General features: G+C 41.5%; 1 protein-coding gene across 11 annotated transcripts; it reads left to right on the top strand.

Moving 5' to 3' along the window:
- The first annotated feature begins 297 nt into the window (after positions 1-297).
- On the top strand, positions 298-16,894 carry CDV3 (CDV3 homolog). 11 transcript variants are annotated; one of them, XM_059890841.1, is made up of 6 exons: positions 2,670-3,278; positions 3,971-4,047; positions 12,505-12,650; positions 13,176-13,335; positions 14,490-14,539; positions 14,953-16,894. In XM_059890841.1, exons 1-6 carry the CDS (start codon positions 3,039-3,041, stop codon positions 14,967-14,969), a joined length of 690 nt encoding a protein of 229 aa, XP_059746824.1. In that variant the 5' UTR covers positions 2,670-3,038; the 3' UTR covers positions 14,970-16,894. The 11 variants fall into 11 exon arrangements, with proteins under 11 accessions (XP_059746936.1, XP_059746964.1, XP_059746824.1 ...); XM_059890863.1 differs by having other exon boundaries at positions 14,668-16,894; XM_059890953.1 differs by lacking the exon at positions 2,670-3,278 and adding an exon at positions 298-366 and having other exon boundaries at positions 14,490-16,894.
- The last annotated feature ends 685 nt before the right edge of the window (positions 16,895-17,579 follow it).

The raw sequence follows: 17,579 nt of genomic DNA, 5'->3' as shown, positions 1-17,579 counted from the left end.
AGCTGCTTCTCATTTCCTGGGAAGTCTTTGGCTAGCACGAGCTGCATTCCTTTGAGCTGAGCATGTGTGGAACTTCTAGCCTAGGTAGCAGAATGGAACTTGGAATGAATAGCTCAGCAAAAAAGAACCCACGGACAATGGGGCTGGGCCCAGCTTCCCTGTGCCAGCTCTTGAGCTCATGGAATATTGAAGCTCAGCTGGCCTTGTCGGGGGAGACAGATGTCCTTTGGATTGTACCACTTCAGAGGACTCAGAAATTTTCACATTCAGACAGCATTAGGCTCCTTAGAAGATGTGCTGAAATAACTGGTAATGGTCCAAGTTCTCACCACTATTCAACTCTCCACCCACCAAGTACAAATGAAGGTCTGTTTTACTTTAAAGATGGTGAAGGTCCAAACATCAAGAGAGCACTGGATGGTGCTTCATGATGAGGGTTGGGGTAAAGATAAGGGGTGTGGTGATGGTAGGTTTCAAGGCTCTGTGTAACACACCAGAGGAGGGAGCACGGGAGATTTAACAGGAAAATCTGGTATGAATATATGCTGTGAGTTTCAGGTCAGGGGATTTAATGAGAGGGAGACTAGATTCCTGGAGGACAGAATCAACTGTAGATAATGACACAACCACAAAGACCCTAGTCTCTCTATTGGCCTGACCTGAGTCTTTTATATGTGATCAAGTTTGAAGAACATGCCCTCAATCACTGGAAGATGTAGTGGGGAATTTTGCTGCAGCTGCTGTTCCTTCTCTGCTTTTTCCCATCATTAATTCCTTCAAGACACACTGATCCATTGATGGAGATATAAGAAAGAGAGGGCTAAATTTCAATTATTCATATCTAGGTCTTTTCTTGTAGATTATAAGGGAGTTGAAGGCAGGAATGACAAGTTACTCTGCCTAGAATAAACCACGTTGCCTTAAATATAACAAAAAGGCGTTTCACAGGTGAGGAAAGAAAGAATAAAAGGAAGGAAGGGATTGGGAGCAAGGAGGGAAAGAAGGGAGGGAGAGAAGGGAAGAAAAATTTGATCAGAGATGTCAAGGAAGGTAGGGGAGAGGCAATACTGAACTTGGCTTGCATCACAAGAAGATGCCTGGTGTCACAGAAGGAAGTTACCTAGAGATCCACCCCAGGTAGTTGGAGTCAGTATGGGGAATTAAACATAAGCTTGCGATTGGCCAAGACCAGCTCCTTGATTTGCTTCTTTGACATATTCTGGATTTAGTACTTTAATAGTAGAGGTGAAGGGAGTGTAGGGGAGACAGACTTTAACAGAAAAACTGTAAAGGAAAAGACAAGTACCTCCATGAATTGGCTGTGCTCTATCTACCCTACAAGGCTACTAACATAACTGAGTCATTTCCTCAGTGGTTGTGACAGTTCTCTGTCTTTAGAAGGAAGTGGAAAGCTTAATACCTTTTATTAGACTGCCTTTTTCATATGGGAGGATTCATTTCATTCTCAACGCCCAGAAGGTACTTAAATGGTACAACCACGTACAGTCTGGGCACATTTGCTCCCTTCTTCTATATATGCCATTCCTTTCCTCTTATCAGGGACAAAAATGATAGATTATAGCCATCATCTCATCAGGGTAGGGGGTATTATTTACATGTAAAATTATTTATAGCATCTAATGTGTATCAGAAACTGCCTGCCAATGCAGGAGACATAGAGACACGGGTTCAATCCCTGGAGAAGGAAATGGCAACCCACTCCAGTATTCTTTCCTGGAGAATTACAATGACAGAGGAGCCTGGCAGCTACATTCCATGCAGTCGCAAAGAGTCAGACACGACTGAAGCGATTTAGCACGCACAATGAGTATTAAGTACTGCGCTGGCAGCTAAGAGGTAATCTTTCCCCACGTGTCTTGCAAGAGCTAACATCTCCACTTTACAGATCAGGCGCTTGAGGGTCAGATTTAGCTTGACACTATTTCTAGCTATCTCACAGAAAGTAGAATTCAGATAAAACCAATCTCCTTTTGACTACCTACTGGTTTACGTAGACCTTTTAGTAAATAAGAACTAAACTTCAAGCCGAAAGCACCTCATTTTCATAATAATCATCACCTACGAATAAAATGAACAGTTGCCAGACCAGAGAGGGTGAAAATACAGAGGCCAGCGGAGCAGACGATACATTCTTTATATAGCTAGCTTAGCACAGGGCCTCTCAGTCTCACTAAAGTTCAAACCACTACAAGGCCACAGTTTGCGGCGGACTAGCAGACACACGTGTACCCTACGCATGCGCCTAGAACGGACCTACCCACCCCTTCGACCGGACCTCTTTAGCCAAGTCACCAACAAGCCCTCTAAATGCCCGCCCTCAAGGCTAAACCCTCGACCAATCAGGAGGCAAGAGCCATCATATACGTCACTTATTTAGCATACACCCTCTCCCCGCCCCCAAGCCACAGCCCCGCCCCGTCTGAGGCAGGGATTGTCGCCTAAGCACTTCGTCCTGGCACCTGATTGGCTCCCTTGCCAGCTCCGCCTCCGTCTCCTCTCACCGCCCTCCCCTCCACGCTCCCACAGAGGCGGGCGGAGCTAAGTACGCAGGCGCGGGCGCTGCCTCTCTTTTCTGGTGGCCCGCCCTCCCTCCTCCCCTTCCCTCCCCTCCCCACCCCCTATCCCCTCCTCTCCCGGCCTGCGTGCTCGCGTCTTCCTTCTGCACGCGCCGCCGCTAACCCAGCACTCTCGCCGGAGCCTCTGGCCCGCGCGTTCCTTTTTCCCTCCAGCTGTGGAGCGGGCGGGATCCTGCACTGCGATCGCGGCAGCAGCTGCAGCCCGGGCGGGCTCGGGCGGCGGCAGCGGCACGCGAGCCCCTAGGAGGACCGTACCACCGTCCGCCAGCAGGCGGGGGGGGGCCGGTCGCCTCGCTGCACACGCCTCAGCGACCCCGCGGGACTGAGGCGTCGCCGCGCCCGGGAGCTTGAGCGCCGAGCCGGCCTCGACCCCGAGTTCGGAGCCTCGGCGGGCCTGGCCCGCCGCCGGCCCCACCCATCCGGGCCAAGGAGGCCGCGGCCATGGCTGAGACGGAGGAGCGGAGCCTAGACAACTTCTTCGCCAAGAGAGATAAAAAGAAGAAGAAGGAGCGGAGCAACCGGGCGGCGAGCGCAGCGAGCGCGGCGGGAGGCGCTGGCGGGAGCAGCGGAGCCACGGGCGCGGCGGGCGGTGGGGCGGGCGCGGGGACCCGGCCGGGCGATAGCGGGACCGCGGGCGTGGGGGCCACTGGCCCTGGGGCCGCCACCAAGGTTGTGACAAAGGTGAGGGGCCGGGGAGTTAGGGCCCGGGCCGCGCGCTTGCGCCCATGTGCCCGCCCCCGCCTGCCTGCCTGGGGAAGCGGCCGGGGCCGGCCGGCGGGCTGACGGGCGCGGAGGCTGCCACGTGACGCGGGCTTCCCACGGCGGGCCGCCTTGCGTTCCCCGCCGGACCACAGCGGCCCAGCTCCCGACCCTCGTCGCCTGGCTCGGGCCAGCACGCAGGCAGGCGGCGGCAGCCTCCCGGGGACTCGGCCTGGGTCGGAAGTGCATCTATCGGGTGACGTCTACTCTGAGTAATTTAGCGTTCTGATTTCAGCCCAGTAGTGTGAGCTGAATTTTCTAACAGTCACATTTGTGGCAGATCTAATTGGCTCTACTTGGTCTGGAAACCTGTAAAAGAAAAGTCTCATACAAGATTGAGGTAGACGTTTAGTTGTGGGCTTACTATTGACTTAATCCGACGTTTCCTGGTTGCTTTTAAAGTAACAAGTCTCGTGAAGGAACTGGGTGGAAGTAACAAAGTTTAGTCACGTTTGTCCTCAAGCTAGTGGCCTTGGGATTGAGCAAGGGCTTTGGCCAGAAAACGAGTCCACACTTTAGATTCCAGCCACTTGATCCCTTTTCAATAGTCTGATAGTTGTTTTAGTTATGTTTTTAAAATAGCTTTAATTGACTACCGGGTACTTGTTTTACAGGAGGAAGATGAGTGGAAAGAATTTGAGCAAAAAGAGGTTGATTACAGCGGCCTAAGAGTTCAAGCAATGCAAATAAGGTATGGTTTGGTTACAGATAACGTTTATGTCACCCACAGGATAAATACTGTATGTTTGGGGGTTTTTTGTCCCAAAACAGCATCACAGTACTCTTGTGCTTTAGGTATGCTTATTACGACTAATGGATTGTGTCTGTTCCTCCTCTGTGATGGCAGCCCTTTTACATGCCAGTCAAATTAGCTGCCAGTTCTAAAATCCTGTGAGAGCTTGCCTACTTCAAATCTTGGTTAGTCCTTTTTGAGACAGCTAAAATGGATTTTGTGCTTTCAAAATTTTTGCTTTTAATATTGGTGGGTTGAACTTAACTTTTGTCCCAAAAGATAACATGGGTGGTTGTAATTGAAGCATAGTTACAGGGAAATACAGATTTTACCTATTCAACTTGTGTAATCAGCACGGAAGTCAAGAAAGAAAACATTACTGGTAGAGAAGAAAGCACCCCTCCTAACCTCTTGTAGTCATTGTTTTTGCCCCCAAAATAACCACTGTCCTAACACTATAGATTAATTTCCCCTAGAAATTTATAGAAATGGAATCATCGTCTAAGCGTAAAGTTTTTTTTTTTTTTAAGAAAACAGTAATTCCTGAAAATTACATTGGTTGATTTAGAAGATTTGAAATTAACATGTTTTATCAAATCCAGTCTATGGTAGTCACATGAACTTTAGATTCATGTAAATAAATGTCATGTTTTTGAAAGTTTCATGAAGTAGAAAATCCATTGGCTTAGATTAGAAACTGTTTATTCCCAGTTTCAAGAAATAAGTGATCCTAGGGAATTACCTCAGTGCTGTCACTGTTAGGGGCCCAAGTTCTTCTACTGGTTGGGGAACTAGTCCTGCATACCATGCAGTGTAGCCAAAAAAAGAAGTGATCCTGATGCACTGCCTTCCAGATTGAAGTTTGTGATTTATATTTACTCGTGACCACCTGGCACAGTGGAGGAAATAACTTTTCCTTAACAGAATACTGTTCTTTGACCTCACTCAGTTAAATTCAGTCGCTCAGTCGTGTCCGACTTTGCGACCCCATGGACTGCAGGCTTCCCTGTCCATCACCAACTCCTGGAGCTTGCTCAAACTCATGTCCATCAGGTCAGTGATGCCATCCAGACATCACATCCTCTGTTGTCCCCTTCTCCTCCTGCCTTTAATCTTTCCCAGTATCAGGGTCTTTTTCAGTGAGTCAATTCTTCACATCAGGTGGCCACGGTATTGGAGTTTCAGCATCAGTCCTTCCAATGAAGGACTCACTAGATGGTAATGTTTATAATGTTAAATAACTTGTTAAAAAAGCAGGGCTAATGTTTATGACATTTGTTGAATACTTACTTATCACAGCTAGGCATTCATGTCCTAGGTGCTTTCACGTTGTTGCAAAGTGAAACCTGATTGATAGTGGGAAAGTTAGGGAATAGTTTCTCTACATTTGAAATAAACCTTCCTGGTGGTGTGAAGTAGAGGTGATAAGACTGGAGGTTTATTCCCAACCACTTCTTGGCTTCCTTCATGTGTTAGATGTTTTTGAAGAGGTATAGTTTAGAAAATAATACATTTTCTTTCTCCTGGGGCTTGGCTTTTAAAAATCGGGAGGAGGGATGTGGAGTTGTTAATAGTTACTTGTGGTAGTGGAACCGCCTGTGTGTTGGGTTCCTGTGTTCTGTGGTAGAGTAGGCTCTTGCTCTGCCTTTCCTGATTGCCAGCCCATGTACTGTATGTTCTCAAAGACTCGATTACTGAGCAAGAGCAGCGCTTTCTGAGGGAAGAGGTTTCAAGTTCATTGAATGCTAGAAGTTGATTTTGTTATACAGGATATTTAAACTACCATCTATTTTTGTCATTGACTGTATATCCCATATCCATTCAGGGTTATTTTTCTTCATTTTTAGCTACTCCTGAGGTGGTGGAACATTACTTAAAACACTTTTATTCTTCACTTTTGCCAGAGGCGTAATTAAATCTCAGCTAGTGTGAACATTGAGGTTTGCTTGACCCAAAATAGAGCAGCTTTTATACTGCATTTTACATTTTTAGCATCTAGTCATGGCCACTTAGTGGCCATGCAGAGGTCTTTCTCTTACCTGCTAACATTGAAAAACATACCTTCTTCCTGAATGAAGCTGTTTTGTGGCTCCTTAGTTATTATGGAGTCTGGGGTCAATCTCTGTTGCCTTCATAAATCAATAGAAGGGATGTAAGTTTCCAGGAAAGGCTTGAGAGTGAGAAGCTCTCATAGGTTTCATAATAATGACTGAAAGTTTTAACTTTAGACTGGATTTGGGGCTTCTCAGATGGCTCAGTAGTAAAGAATCCTCCTGCCCATGCAGGAGATGCGGATTCAGTCCCTGGGTGGGGAAGATCACCTGGAGAAGGAAATGGCAGCCCATTCCAGTAGGAGTGGAAATCTCCAGGGAAAGACACATTGGTTCAATAGAATGGAAAGTAGGTTACTCGAACAGATAGGATGTAGTTGATAATATAGCAAAAACATGGACTTAGGGAAAGACAGACCTAGGCCTGCATTGTAGCCCTGCTGCTTATGTGTGACCTGGGGCGAGTTACTTTACTTGTGAATGTTCTCATCTGCAGAATTGAGATGACTGCTCAGATTTGTTGTGAGGATTTTGAATAAGATGTTCATAATATATCCGCTTGGTTCATGTTAATCAACTTCTCTATTTAGTGGGTAGAGTGATTTACTCTTGGGAATTTTGCTGTTTAGCCATGAAGCATCTGCTTTATAATTCCAATATTTGAAGGAGTCATGGAGACACATTATGACTAAAGCCCTAGGCTGGTGAGTCAGTGGGTTTTCCAGATTGTTCAGTGGTTAAGAATCCGCCTGCCAACACAGGAGATGTTGGGTCAGTTTCTATCAGGAAGATTCCCTGGAGAAGGACCCATTCCAGTATTCTTGCCTGAAGAGCCTGACAGGCTACAATCCATGGGGTCACAAAGAGTTGAATGTGAGTGAGCACACATGCATGCTGGTGAGTCATTTCACTATGAACTTAATAGGACAACATGCCATTTCAGGTTGGCAATAGTATAATCATACAAACAAAAATCCTCACAGTTGCTGGAGTTCTTGAATGATTGTTGTCTATGTCTTGATCTTACCTTTTGAGCTGAAGCCCTTGGAAGGAGAGAGAAATGAAATATCTCTCTTCTCAGATATTGGAGTGGGGTGGATATGCCTTTAATTTGTCATCTTTTCTATCCATGAGAGAGGCAGCCTTTCAATATGGGACAAGAGAAAATGAAACTTTAGAAATTGACTTAAAATATCTTGAAATTCTCTGTCTGTAGTCTTAATGTTTTACCTCCTAACTTTTTGTGTTGAAAAATTACAAACCACAGAAAAGTTGCAAGAATAGTAGAATAAGTACCCTTATACTTTTGGCTGAGATCTACCAATCATTTTTTGCCACATTTGCTTTCTCTTTAGTTCGGTGCATACAGTCTTAAAAGTTCTCGGCACTAGTCATTGTAGTAAGTTTGCATGCTCAACCTGTGTTGAAGTTAAGTGCAGTTGAAAGAGGGGAAGTTTTTAACAGTGACAAACATACTGTGTTAACATTCTAGCTCACATTTACCAACTAGCTCAAGATTTAAGTACCAGGAGTAGTAGGAGGTCACGTGTCAAGTTTTGTGTCTAAGTTAATAAATCTTATTCAGGATTGCATCATTGTTTACCGACAGGTTCTGAGAGAGAAGCCATTGAGATGATAAAAGAAAGAGCCTGGTGCTTAAGCTTAGATTATTGGTTGATAATAGGACCTACAGGCCTTTCCCATCTTTAAAATGGATTTGAGGGAGAAAGATTTCATTTACTACTTGCTACTAAATGGTGAGCATTTGTCATGTTTCACTAACATGAGCCCAGTGGTTGTCTAGAAATCTTTGGACAGCTAGACTTAAACCGATTAGGTAGAACTAGTTAAGTTGTCCTTTGAAGAGAGGAAATTACTTCAGCATCCAATCTGGATTCATTGTAGAAAATATTTGACCTCCGAGCATTGATTGTTAGGTCTTGGAGTTGTTTAACAAAAAAAAAAAAAAAACTACTCATGCTCAGCTGAACCCCTGTGGGTCGTTTCAGTGATTTGTAGAGGCTGTGGATGGAGCCCAGGAGAGAGACGCTTAGGTCTGCCATGAAGGGGCCAAGAAAGAGACCTTGGATGGGTACAGTGACATTTTAAGCTGCCAGGCATGACTCGTCAGGCGGTTTCTGTCTCCCCAGTTTACTGTCATGGGAGTGGTTGCATAAAACCAGTGGAGCTGCCCATTATTACTGGCAAAAGTGCAGTCAAGTCTGGATTTTGTGTTAGCTGCTTTAGTGTTGGGAGAGGGGAGATAGGATGCTTAAATTCTGTAATGTCCCTTGAGATATGGTAGTAAGAGTATTATGTTTTTTATAAATATACTGCTGTAACATGGGTGATCCTGATCAGTCTTATTTCAGAAAAGTGAGCTTCTCAAATCTGAAAATATAGAAAATTTTTGTATCATATTTTAGAGCTATAAAGAGAATAAAATGAAGTGAGAGGCAGCCTGAAAGAATATGGGCTCTGGAGTCCCACTGACTTGACTTTACTACCTTGTAGCCCTGGGGAAGATCCTTTAAGTATCTGAATATAAGTTTCCTCATATGTACAATCACCCCACTCCAGTATTCTTGCTTGGAAAATCCCATGGACGGAGGAGCCTGGAAGGCTGAAGTCCATGCGGTCGCTGAGGGTCAGACACAACTGAGGGACTTCACTTGCACTTTCATGCATTGGAGAAGGAAATGGCAACCCACTCCAGTGTTCTTGCCTGGAGAAGCCCAGGGACAGGGGAGCCTGGTGGGCTGCCATCTATGGGGTCGCACACAGTCGGACACGACTGAAGCGACTTAGCAGCAACAGCAGCATATGTATGATGGGTCTTCTCCTCATCTTTGTTATTTTGAGGTTTAGCTTTGTAAAGTGGTTATAACACTGCCTGGCATAGTATAGAGATACTAAGTAAATACTCCTTTTTCTAGCATTATCATTCCTCGTACCCCACCAATAGTGCCGTATAGACTAAAGCATATTTAAGACAGTATACTTTTGAGTTGGGATAATGAATTTATAGTGGCATTGTAGTTTTCAAAGCATCAGATTTAGCTGATGAGATGCTATATATTGGGTTAAACGTTAAATTCTAGCCTAGTTGTCTTCTGTGGAAATAATTCTTTGTAACATGTTTTTTGTTCTTTGGCATTTGGAGGTTTGACATTTTCTGAAATACCTACGTATGAAAGAGTAATACGATATTTAAATTATTCTGTCCTGCTGTTGGTACTGTAGCATTTCAGCAAGGCTCTTAGCATCTCTGGGCCTTATTTCCCTCTGTTGAATGAAGTATCTCAACTAGATAATTTCCAGTGTTTAGTTTAGCTAATATTTCAGAATCTTATGAAACCAAAATACTAAATTGTCTTGTGCCTGTTATCAGTATAAAATCCCTCTAATTAAAATAGATCACTTATTTTCTAGTGTAGTTTATACTCTGGAGGTATTTAGGATTTATGGGTTTTTAAAAAAAATTCATTTCTGTCACTTGTCTCTGAGAGAAAAAATTGATGAAGACTTTCAGCATTCTATCATACTATATTGGAATTTTTCTTTTTTTTTTTTTTTGCAGATTAGGAAAACAATGTTTTTGGGTTTTAGAACATTTGAAAAGTAAAGCAGCATAAAGAAATTTCAAGGGATGATCAGTGTTAACATTTTTTTTGGCTTTCAGTTTATTACAAGCTGATAATTTTGGAATTTAAATTATTAATCACCAAATATTAAAATAATTTAAGGAAATAGCTATTTTAAAGTTATATATATGTGAACAATTGTGATTCAGTGCATTGCTGAAAAACCATTTCAAAATGTAATTGACCAAATGAAAGCTGTCATAGTTTGGGGGGATATTAGAGTGTAAAAGTGTCATGAAGTCACTTAAATCTTTATGGGCCTCTTATCTCCCCATCTGGCATAGATTGGGTCGCTAGGACATTACTAACTACTTAGTCATTATAGCTAAGTGAATAACACCTGTGCTTTTATTCATAGCCCAAATTACATTATAGTGTAATTTACATAGGTGTGGGTTCAGAAGTGGGTAACTTAAAAAAAACTTCTTTTGGGACAGTTTTGACATTTGAGTACCACTGTTAGACTTCTAGATAAATTATGACATTCATACTCTTAACTATTCATTCTGCTTAAAAGCTTTAGGAAGAAGGTCATACTGCTTGGTATCCGATTTAAAAGAACATTTTCTTGTTGCATTTTTGCTTTTTCCAAATGCTATATTTTTTTCCTGTTAAAGAAATGTGATGCTTTTATGAAAACTCAAATATTAAAAAAGCATGTAATAGCAAGGGCTGACAGCACTTACTTACTGTGTGCCAAGCACTGTTCTGAGTGCTTTTATGTCAATCAGTCTTCATAATGGGATTGTTATCCCCATTTTACACTTGAGGAGACTGAGCCATACAGAAGTTAGGTGCTGTACTTACTCTTTCTGGCTGGTAAATCGCAGAGTCTGCATGTATTGAACAGGCAGTTTGGCCTTAGAATCTGCTCCTAACTGCATGAAGAAAATAAAGTCATGCATTCTAGTACCCACTTTTTAACATTTAGCTAAACAATCATTCTAGATGTCTTTCTATTTATATTAGGTACATAGATTTTGTTTTAGTACCTTGTTTATATGAAATGATTATTATTTCCATATTAGTATAAGCCTAACACATTATTTTAAATGACTGCATGGAATTCTACTACGTTATCAGCAAGGAAAATTGAAGGCTGGCTTAGCCATACTCTCTACCCTTTTTTCCTCTCAAACCATAGTCTTAAATAAAACCTTGCTGTTGTAAATGCAGATTGAAGGTAAGTTCATTCCACTTTCCCCTTCCTGTTGCCACCCTAGGCCTCTAAACTCTGCAGTTACCTCTGGTTGGTGGGCAGTGTTGCATGGTACCATTGTCTCAGTGTCATTAAAGGAGACTATTAGCAATTCAAGAAATTTGTCATATAGCCAGAACTTATTTTAATAGACATAGAAGGCTAACACCCTTAGATGTCATTTTGCAAAAACCAAGAGAAGCCCTAATGTTCCCAAGGTCACAGTCAAGGTAGGAGTCATGTACACATTGTTATGACCATCATTATGGATCAGCTATCAAAAAGAGAAAATATCTCAAAGAGTGGAAGGCCAAGGACAGTATGTTTTTTTAATAGAGGAAAGGATAGTTAGATTGATGGTACAGATTGATAAGCTGAAGACCTAGGAAACACCACTAGTGTCATGGGAAATAATCCAGGGAAAAGGTGTCTGTGCCAGATGCATCATCTGCAGGGGCAAGGGAAGTTTGACTTGGCAGTTATCTTTGTGCTGTCAAGCCAGTGGAATAGAAAGACAAGATATATGTACTTGTTAATTTAGCACATTCAGGTTTACATGACACAGTAATAAGTAATCGAACACAAGGGGACATCATCAAAGATACCTTGGAGAGATTATACACTTCAAGAATAGATAAATTAAAAAGAGGCATTAAATAGAATCTTAGAATGGTATGTCACCACTGAGAATGTATTTTGCATTTATAATCACTAGTAAGCAACGACTGAGTTCTTTTATTCTCTTCTTTAAATGGGTGACACATCTCTGTTATTAGGAACCAGTTCTGTGTATTCCCTATGTCTGGATAGTAGAGACTGATGCTAAACACTAACTTGTTTTCCTCTGTTGGAATGTGAATTAGTTTTGAGAGTATTTTGTTACATGTACTAAAGGATTAGCAAATGAAATTAGACAACTTTTAAAAACAATTCATTTGATCTGAATTAATCTGAAAATACGCTTACTATAAATGGCTGTTTGTACACTTGGGTTCCAGAAAAAAATCTAGTAATTATACTTTTGATTATTTTTCTCTACATGTCAGGTTAGATTGACCTTTCTTCCCTCCCTCAGTAGGGACTCCTATAAGTAATCAACGTAGGTTGTTATAAGTTGATGTGTCAGTATGTTAAATATTTCTAGATGTTCTTGAGTGTATGAAGTTTGCAAAAAGGGAAATGGAGACTGTCAGTGGTTTTATGAACTTTTTTCCAGTGATGAATTCGTTCACTTGAAGTTAAGTTGAGGCCCCAATGCATAAAATAAAATCCCCTATTTCTTCCTTTCCCTTTTAAAAAAAAAAAAAGCTTGGCATTTGGGCTGGAAGAGGGTTAAGTGCCTTCTCCAGAATCACAGATCAGTATTGATAGAACTAAGGATTTGGACTGACAGATTTTCCACCTGAAAATTGGACTGCTCAGGTGCTTAATTTTTTTCCATATCCCTCATGAGGCCTGTCCCCCAGGACCCAAACAAAAAACTTGTTTCTGTAATTGAATTCACATATTTATTTTCCGATAGTGAAAAGGAAGAAGATGAAGTTGAAAAGAGAGAAGATCCAAGTGATAATTGGGAAGAAGGTGGAGGTGGTGGTGGTGGTGTAGAAAAGTCTTCAGGCCCTTGGAATAAAACTGCTCCGGTACAAGCACCTCCTGCTCCAGTAGTTGGTAATCTTAATATTTCATTTTCATAAAGATGTGTTGTCTATAATTTTAATAGGCAGTCAGCTTTCAACTAAGTGCATATTTGTAGTGAGTGAGTAGGGTCTTCTTTCCGTTGCTAGGAGAGAGAGATTTGTGTCTGATCTAAACACGTTCATATCCTCGATAAAGGAACTTGGAAGTTAAGGCCGTAGGCAGCTTAAGTCTTACGATAATCCTATAGTGATCCTATAGCTTGCCAGACATGTTTAAGGTTTTTGGTTTTTTTGTTTGTTTTTCAGTTTTTGACAGCTGACTACCCATCTTTTTTTTTCCTTTTCCCGTTTTACTCAGTCTGAAGAATGAGTTCTCAGAAGGGGAATATCTCAGATAATTTTCTTTCTTTCTGTTGTTCAGAGAACTTTAATGCAAATAAATATTTTTTTTTGTTTTGTTTTGTTTCCATAATTGTTAAATGATCAAGAATTCAGGAGTAGCTTGTTAAAATGCTAGGCACTTGAGTGGTTTCTCTAAACTGTTGTGAAATGTCAGTTACAGAAACCCCAGAACCGACAATGACTAGTGGCGTGTATAGGCCTCCTGGAGCTAGGTTGACCACAACAAGGAAAGCACCACAAGGACCACCAGAAATCTATAGTGATACGCAGTTCCCATCCCTGCAGTCCACTGCCAAGCATGTAGAGAGCCGGAAGTAAGTGTGCTCAATATTTTGTTTTGAAACCTTTTGCCTTGGCCAGAAAATGGGGTGTTTGGTATTTGAAAACCCACCTTGAGGGTTGCAGTAAAGCCCAGGCTGCAGCTGAGAGGTAATTAAGAATTAAGGTAGGTCTTATATGCCCAGGAATTGAGGAGGAGAGGAAGAACCCTGGAAGGGCTGAGGGGAAAGAGTACCAAAGACAGACATCTTCTGCAAGTTCCTCTTTTCCCTGGGTTATGTCATTCTGTAGCCATGACAAGTCTTACCTAGTTAGAATTCTTAATAAGTATTGGGTACATTATTGCTGCTTCAACTTTCCTTATATTATAGACTAGAGAAATCAGCAATATTTTATTGTATTCCCAGTTAATGTGAATAGATGAAAAATGCTGACATTCATATACCTAATACTAAAAATAATCTTATTTCAGCAAGTACTTAAAATGAATGCTACCTGGAGTTAAATGACCACATATGGCACATCCACATCTTATATAGGGACATGATTTTTTTCTTTACGTAAATAAGAAGTGTAAATGACAGTATGGAATTTGTGGGGGGTGGCTTTTAAATTAAATCCTAGTCTTTTTGCCTCTTTGAGGGCACAACTGACTTGAATTTAAACCTCTGACTTGCTCTGTCCTACACACGAGGCACTGATTCACCACACACATCTTTATCTGATCCATTCCCATAAAGTAGAAGTGCAGAGAGGTCTTTGAATAATGAGTAGAAATTTACTTGAATGAGAAGCCCTTACTTACATATAAAAAAAGAGATGTATTGTCTTTTTTTCCCTAAGAGTAGAAGTGAGTCTTAGAAGGATTCACCATGTCATTAGACAGCTTTTTAACTTTGCAGTTGTCTTGAAGTTGGTCCCAGAATAGGATTTCAGTTAATAGTATTTGGTAGAATTGCAACCACAGAAAATATGACCGTAGCGCTTCAGTACAGTATTCTATATTTTCTGTTCAATTGAAGCCTTAAAAATGGTTTTGATAAGGGTTTTACATGCCAGTTTCCCCCTCCTATCCCTTCCCTCAAGATTTTTCCAAGGGGTGGCTTTTTTATTTTAATTCAAGAACGAATATTTTCAGAACAGCCTAGTGAAGAAGAAATATTTACTGATTACATTTCTTTTCCCTTAGGGATAAAGAAATGGAGAAGAGCTTTGAAGTAGTAAGACACAAAACTAGAGGTAGGGATGAGTTTTCAAAAAACCAGGCCCTTAAACTTCAGCTAGACAACCAGTATGCTGTGCTTGAGAATCAGAAAAGCAGCCACACACAGTACAATTAAGGAATGGTGTTTGCTAACCCTTCTAAGGTAACTAAACCACAGCTAACCGCCACGGACAGCCATCCGTCATCTGATCTCTGCTGGATCTACAGCCGATGCAGACCACTTGGTATACATGACTGACCATGTTGCACTATGGAAGTTTAAGTGTTACAACTGCTCTTTATGTGTATTGGATTTAGGGGGGGTTTCATAGTTATATTAATGTTCGAACTAATTCAGCAGTGTTCTTTCATAATTACTGTGCGAGTACAAAAAAAAAAAAATCAAAACCTGTAGCCAGTGGTCATATCAAAATCTTTTTATGTTCAGATACTGAGCCTTCGTAAGGGTTGACTACCTCAGATTTGCTGCACTCATTGTGGACTTCATGTGGATCACAACTTCTGGATAAGAAGGTTACAGCTATTAAGTATCGATGTGAAACTTGAAACCAGCTCTACTGGATTCCTATCAGAAATCCTGCAGAAAGTCAGCCATCTGGGTTCTGATCTGCTGTAAAAGATGAAGATTTAAGTGACCTTAATTAACCTGTCCTGTGCCCCATCTATAAGGAATACTCTGAGGTGGACTGTGGCTGGATTAGACTTACTAGAACATGCCGCTCTCAAAAGAACTGATGTGCTTGGAAAATCTGTAGGGCTCTGATTTATAATTTAAAACTTTGAGTTGTATTCTGAGGTAACCACAAATTAAATTCATCCAAACTTTGGTCACCAAGTGGGGAAAGGGGTAGGAGGGAAGAATCTTATTTCTTTTAGTAATTTTTTTATTTGGGTAATGCTTTTTCTGTGTTCCATATTAAGGCTTTTTTTTTTTTTTTGCTATCACTTGGAATAGTTCTTTTACAGAGCATATTGCTTAGCTCAGTAACCTGAAGTATGCATTGGAATTGTGAAATGTCTCATGAATTTGCCAATCCCTAGAGTGGAACCAAATGGCCTTTAATGTAAAGGGCAGTAAATGCAGGGGGCTCTACTTCAGGTGCTGCTAAAGCCTCCTCTAATCAGGTCTAAATTGTATAGTAAACTGGTAGAAAGACTGTTTAGTTTCTGCTCAGGCCAAGGGAGTCACTGTCCTGTCCTTAGAAATTCAAAGCAGTAAGAGCAGAACCTCAACCTGAAACACACTTAAGTTTCACAGATCTTGCATGATCTTTGACAAGAATTCCAGATGCACTTGTGCCCAAACATTTGACAAGAATTCCAGATGCACTTGTGCCCAAACATTTAAGGTGTTAGGTATTCTGTAGATGCAGTGATTGTCCCAGCCTAGCTTTGGTATCAACCTTCTGGTATGTCTTTAAGTTGATCATTTGAAGAGTCAGGGGCGAAAGACAGGTGATGTAGCACTTCTGTTTTTAATAATTACAGCTTAAACTATCCAGTAATTTTTAGTCCTGAAAAGGGACACCAGGATGCTACCCAGGATTACTGAAAAGTCTTTCCATCTAATGAGATAGTCTGGTAATTTACTAGTTTTGTATCTTTGGTAGATATATTTCAAAGTGGCATGTGACCACTTAATGCAGAGTCTGGGTTTCTCTATAATAAAATCCCTTTGCCAAATGTAGGAGTTGCAGACTTGCTACTGGCAAGAGTGAAGCAAATGGGTGAGTAAAACTATCCTGTTGTGGGAGCATTTTCCTCTAGGAGTTGAGTCTTGATAAAAGTGTCAATGCAGGAATCCCACTCCTGGGAAGCGAACAGAATCACCTGATGGGACCTGCAAAGTGTATCTGGGCAATAATGTTGGAGTTACTTGAGGTGGCAGGCAGGATGCCTATGTTCTGATGTGCTTGGGTGAGTAGCTGAGCCAGCCAAGGAGAGGTTGGATGATTGAAAAACAAAGGATTCTTGGTTAATCTGAAGACATCATATGGGAAACAAAAATCTTTTAACAAATAATCTCTTGGACCTTGAGCCACATAAATCCCCTGAAAAGTGCATTTTTTTCCAGCAAAATTTTTTTGGGGGTTATGTTATTGAGGAACTGAGATGAATATATGGGAAAAGTTATTTAATGGCATAGAAATCTAAAGACCTGCAAGAAGACTTAAAAATCCCAACCGTTGTTACAACTTTTTAAAAGATGTGGAATTATCAAAGTGCACATGAATCAAGTTTTAATATGCTGTATGATGGGTGGATGAGGCTGTCCATTGTACCATTTCTTTCTTTGAATTCTCAGGCATGGTTTGGCAGTGCAAAAACTATGTGTCATTAACAAATTCAATAAAAAGTAAATATATGGATTTTGGAGTCTGATTTTTGCTCAACTGGTAACTTATCCTCTATCTTTGCAAATGGAGGATTGATGATATTCCTGCTTTGCTCTGGGGGGATGATAATCTCATCCTGAGTGACCTTCCCATTTGAGAAATGTTTGTTTTTAATGTTAAAAAACCAGACCTGGAATGAAATTGTGAAGCTGTGACGAATATTCTTTTCCAAAGATAAAAACTGAGATGCACACTTGTCTTCATTGCTCTATTAAGTTTTGTTGTCTTGGACCATGGCAGGGGAATCTACACTATTGTATCTACTATGTAAACTAAAGATTTGAGGCCTTATCCTCTGAGAAGCTTACAAATTTCTCGAATGAGAAATTTCAGAATTTAGTCTGAATTATAGTCCCTACCAGGCTTCCCTGGTAGCTCAGATGGTAAAGGATCTACCTGCAACGCAGGAGACCCTGCTTCAATTCCTGGGTTGGAAAGTTCCCCGGGAGAAGGGATAGGCTACCCACTCGAGTATTCTTGGGTTTCTCTGATGGCTCAGACAATAAATCTGACTGCAATGTTGGAGACATGGGTTGGAGAACTGGGTTCGATCCCTGGGTTGGGAAGATCCTCTGGAGAAGGCCATTGAAACCCACTTAAGTATTCTTACCTGGGGAATCCCACTTGGACAGAGGAGTGTGGTGGGCCACACTCCATG

The sequence above is a fragment of the Bos taurus genome, chromosome 1 (assembly GCF_002263795.3).
Source record: "Bos taurus isolate L1 Dominette 01449 registration number 42190680 breed Hereford chromosome 1, ARS-UCD2.0, whole genome shotgun sequence".
In the NCBI taxonomy this organism is placed as follows: Eukaryota; Metazoa; Chordata; class Mammalia; order Artiodactyla; family Bovidae; genus Bos; species Bos taurus.
This window is presented reverse-complemented; position numbering and strand designations above follow the sequence as displayed.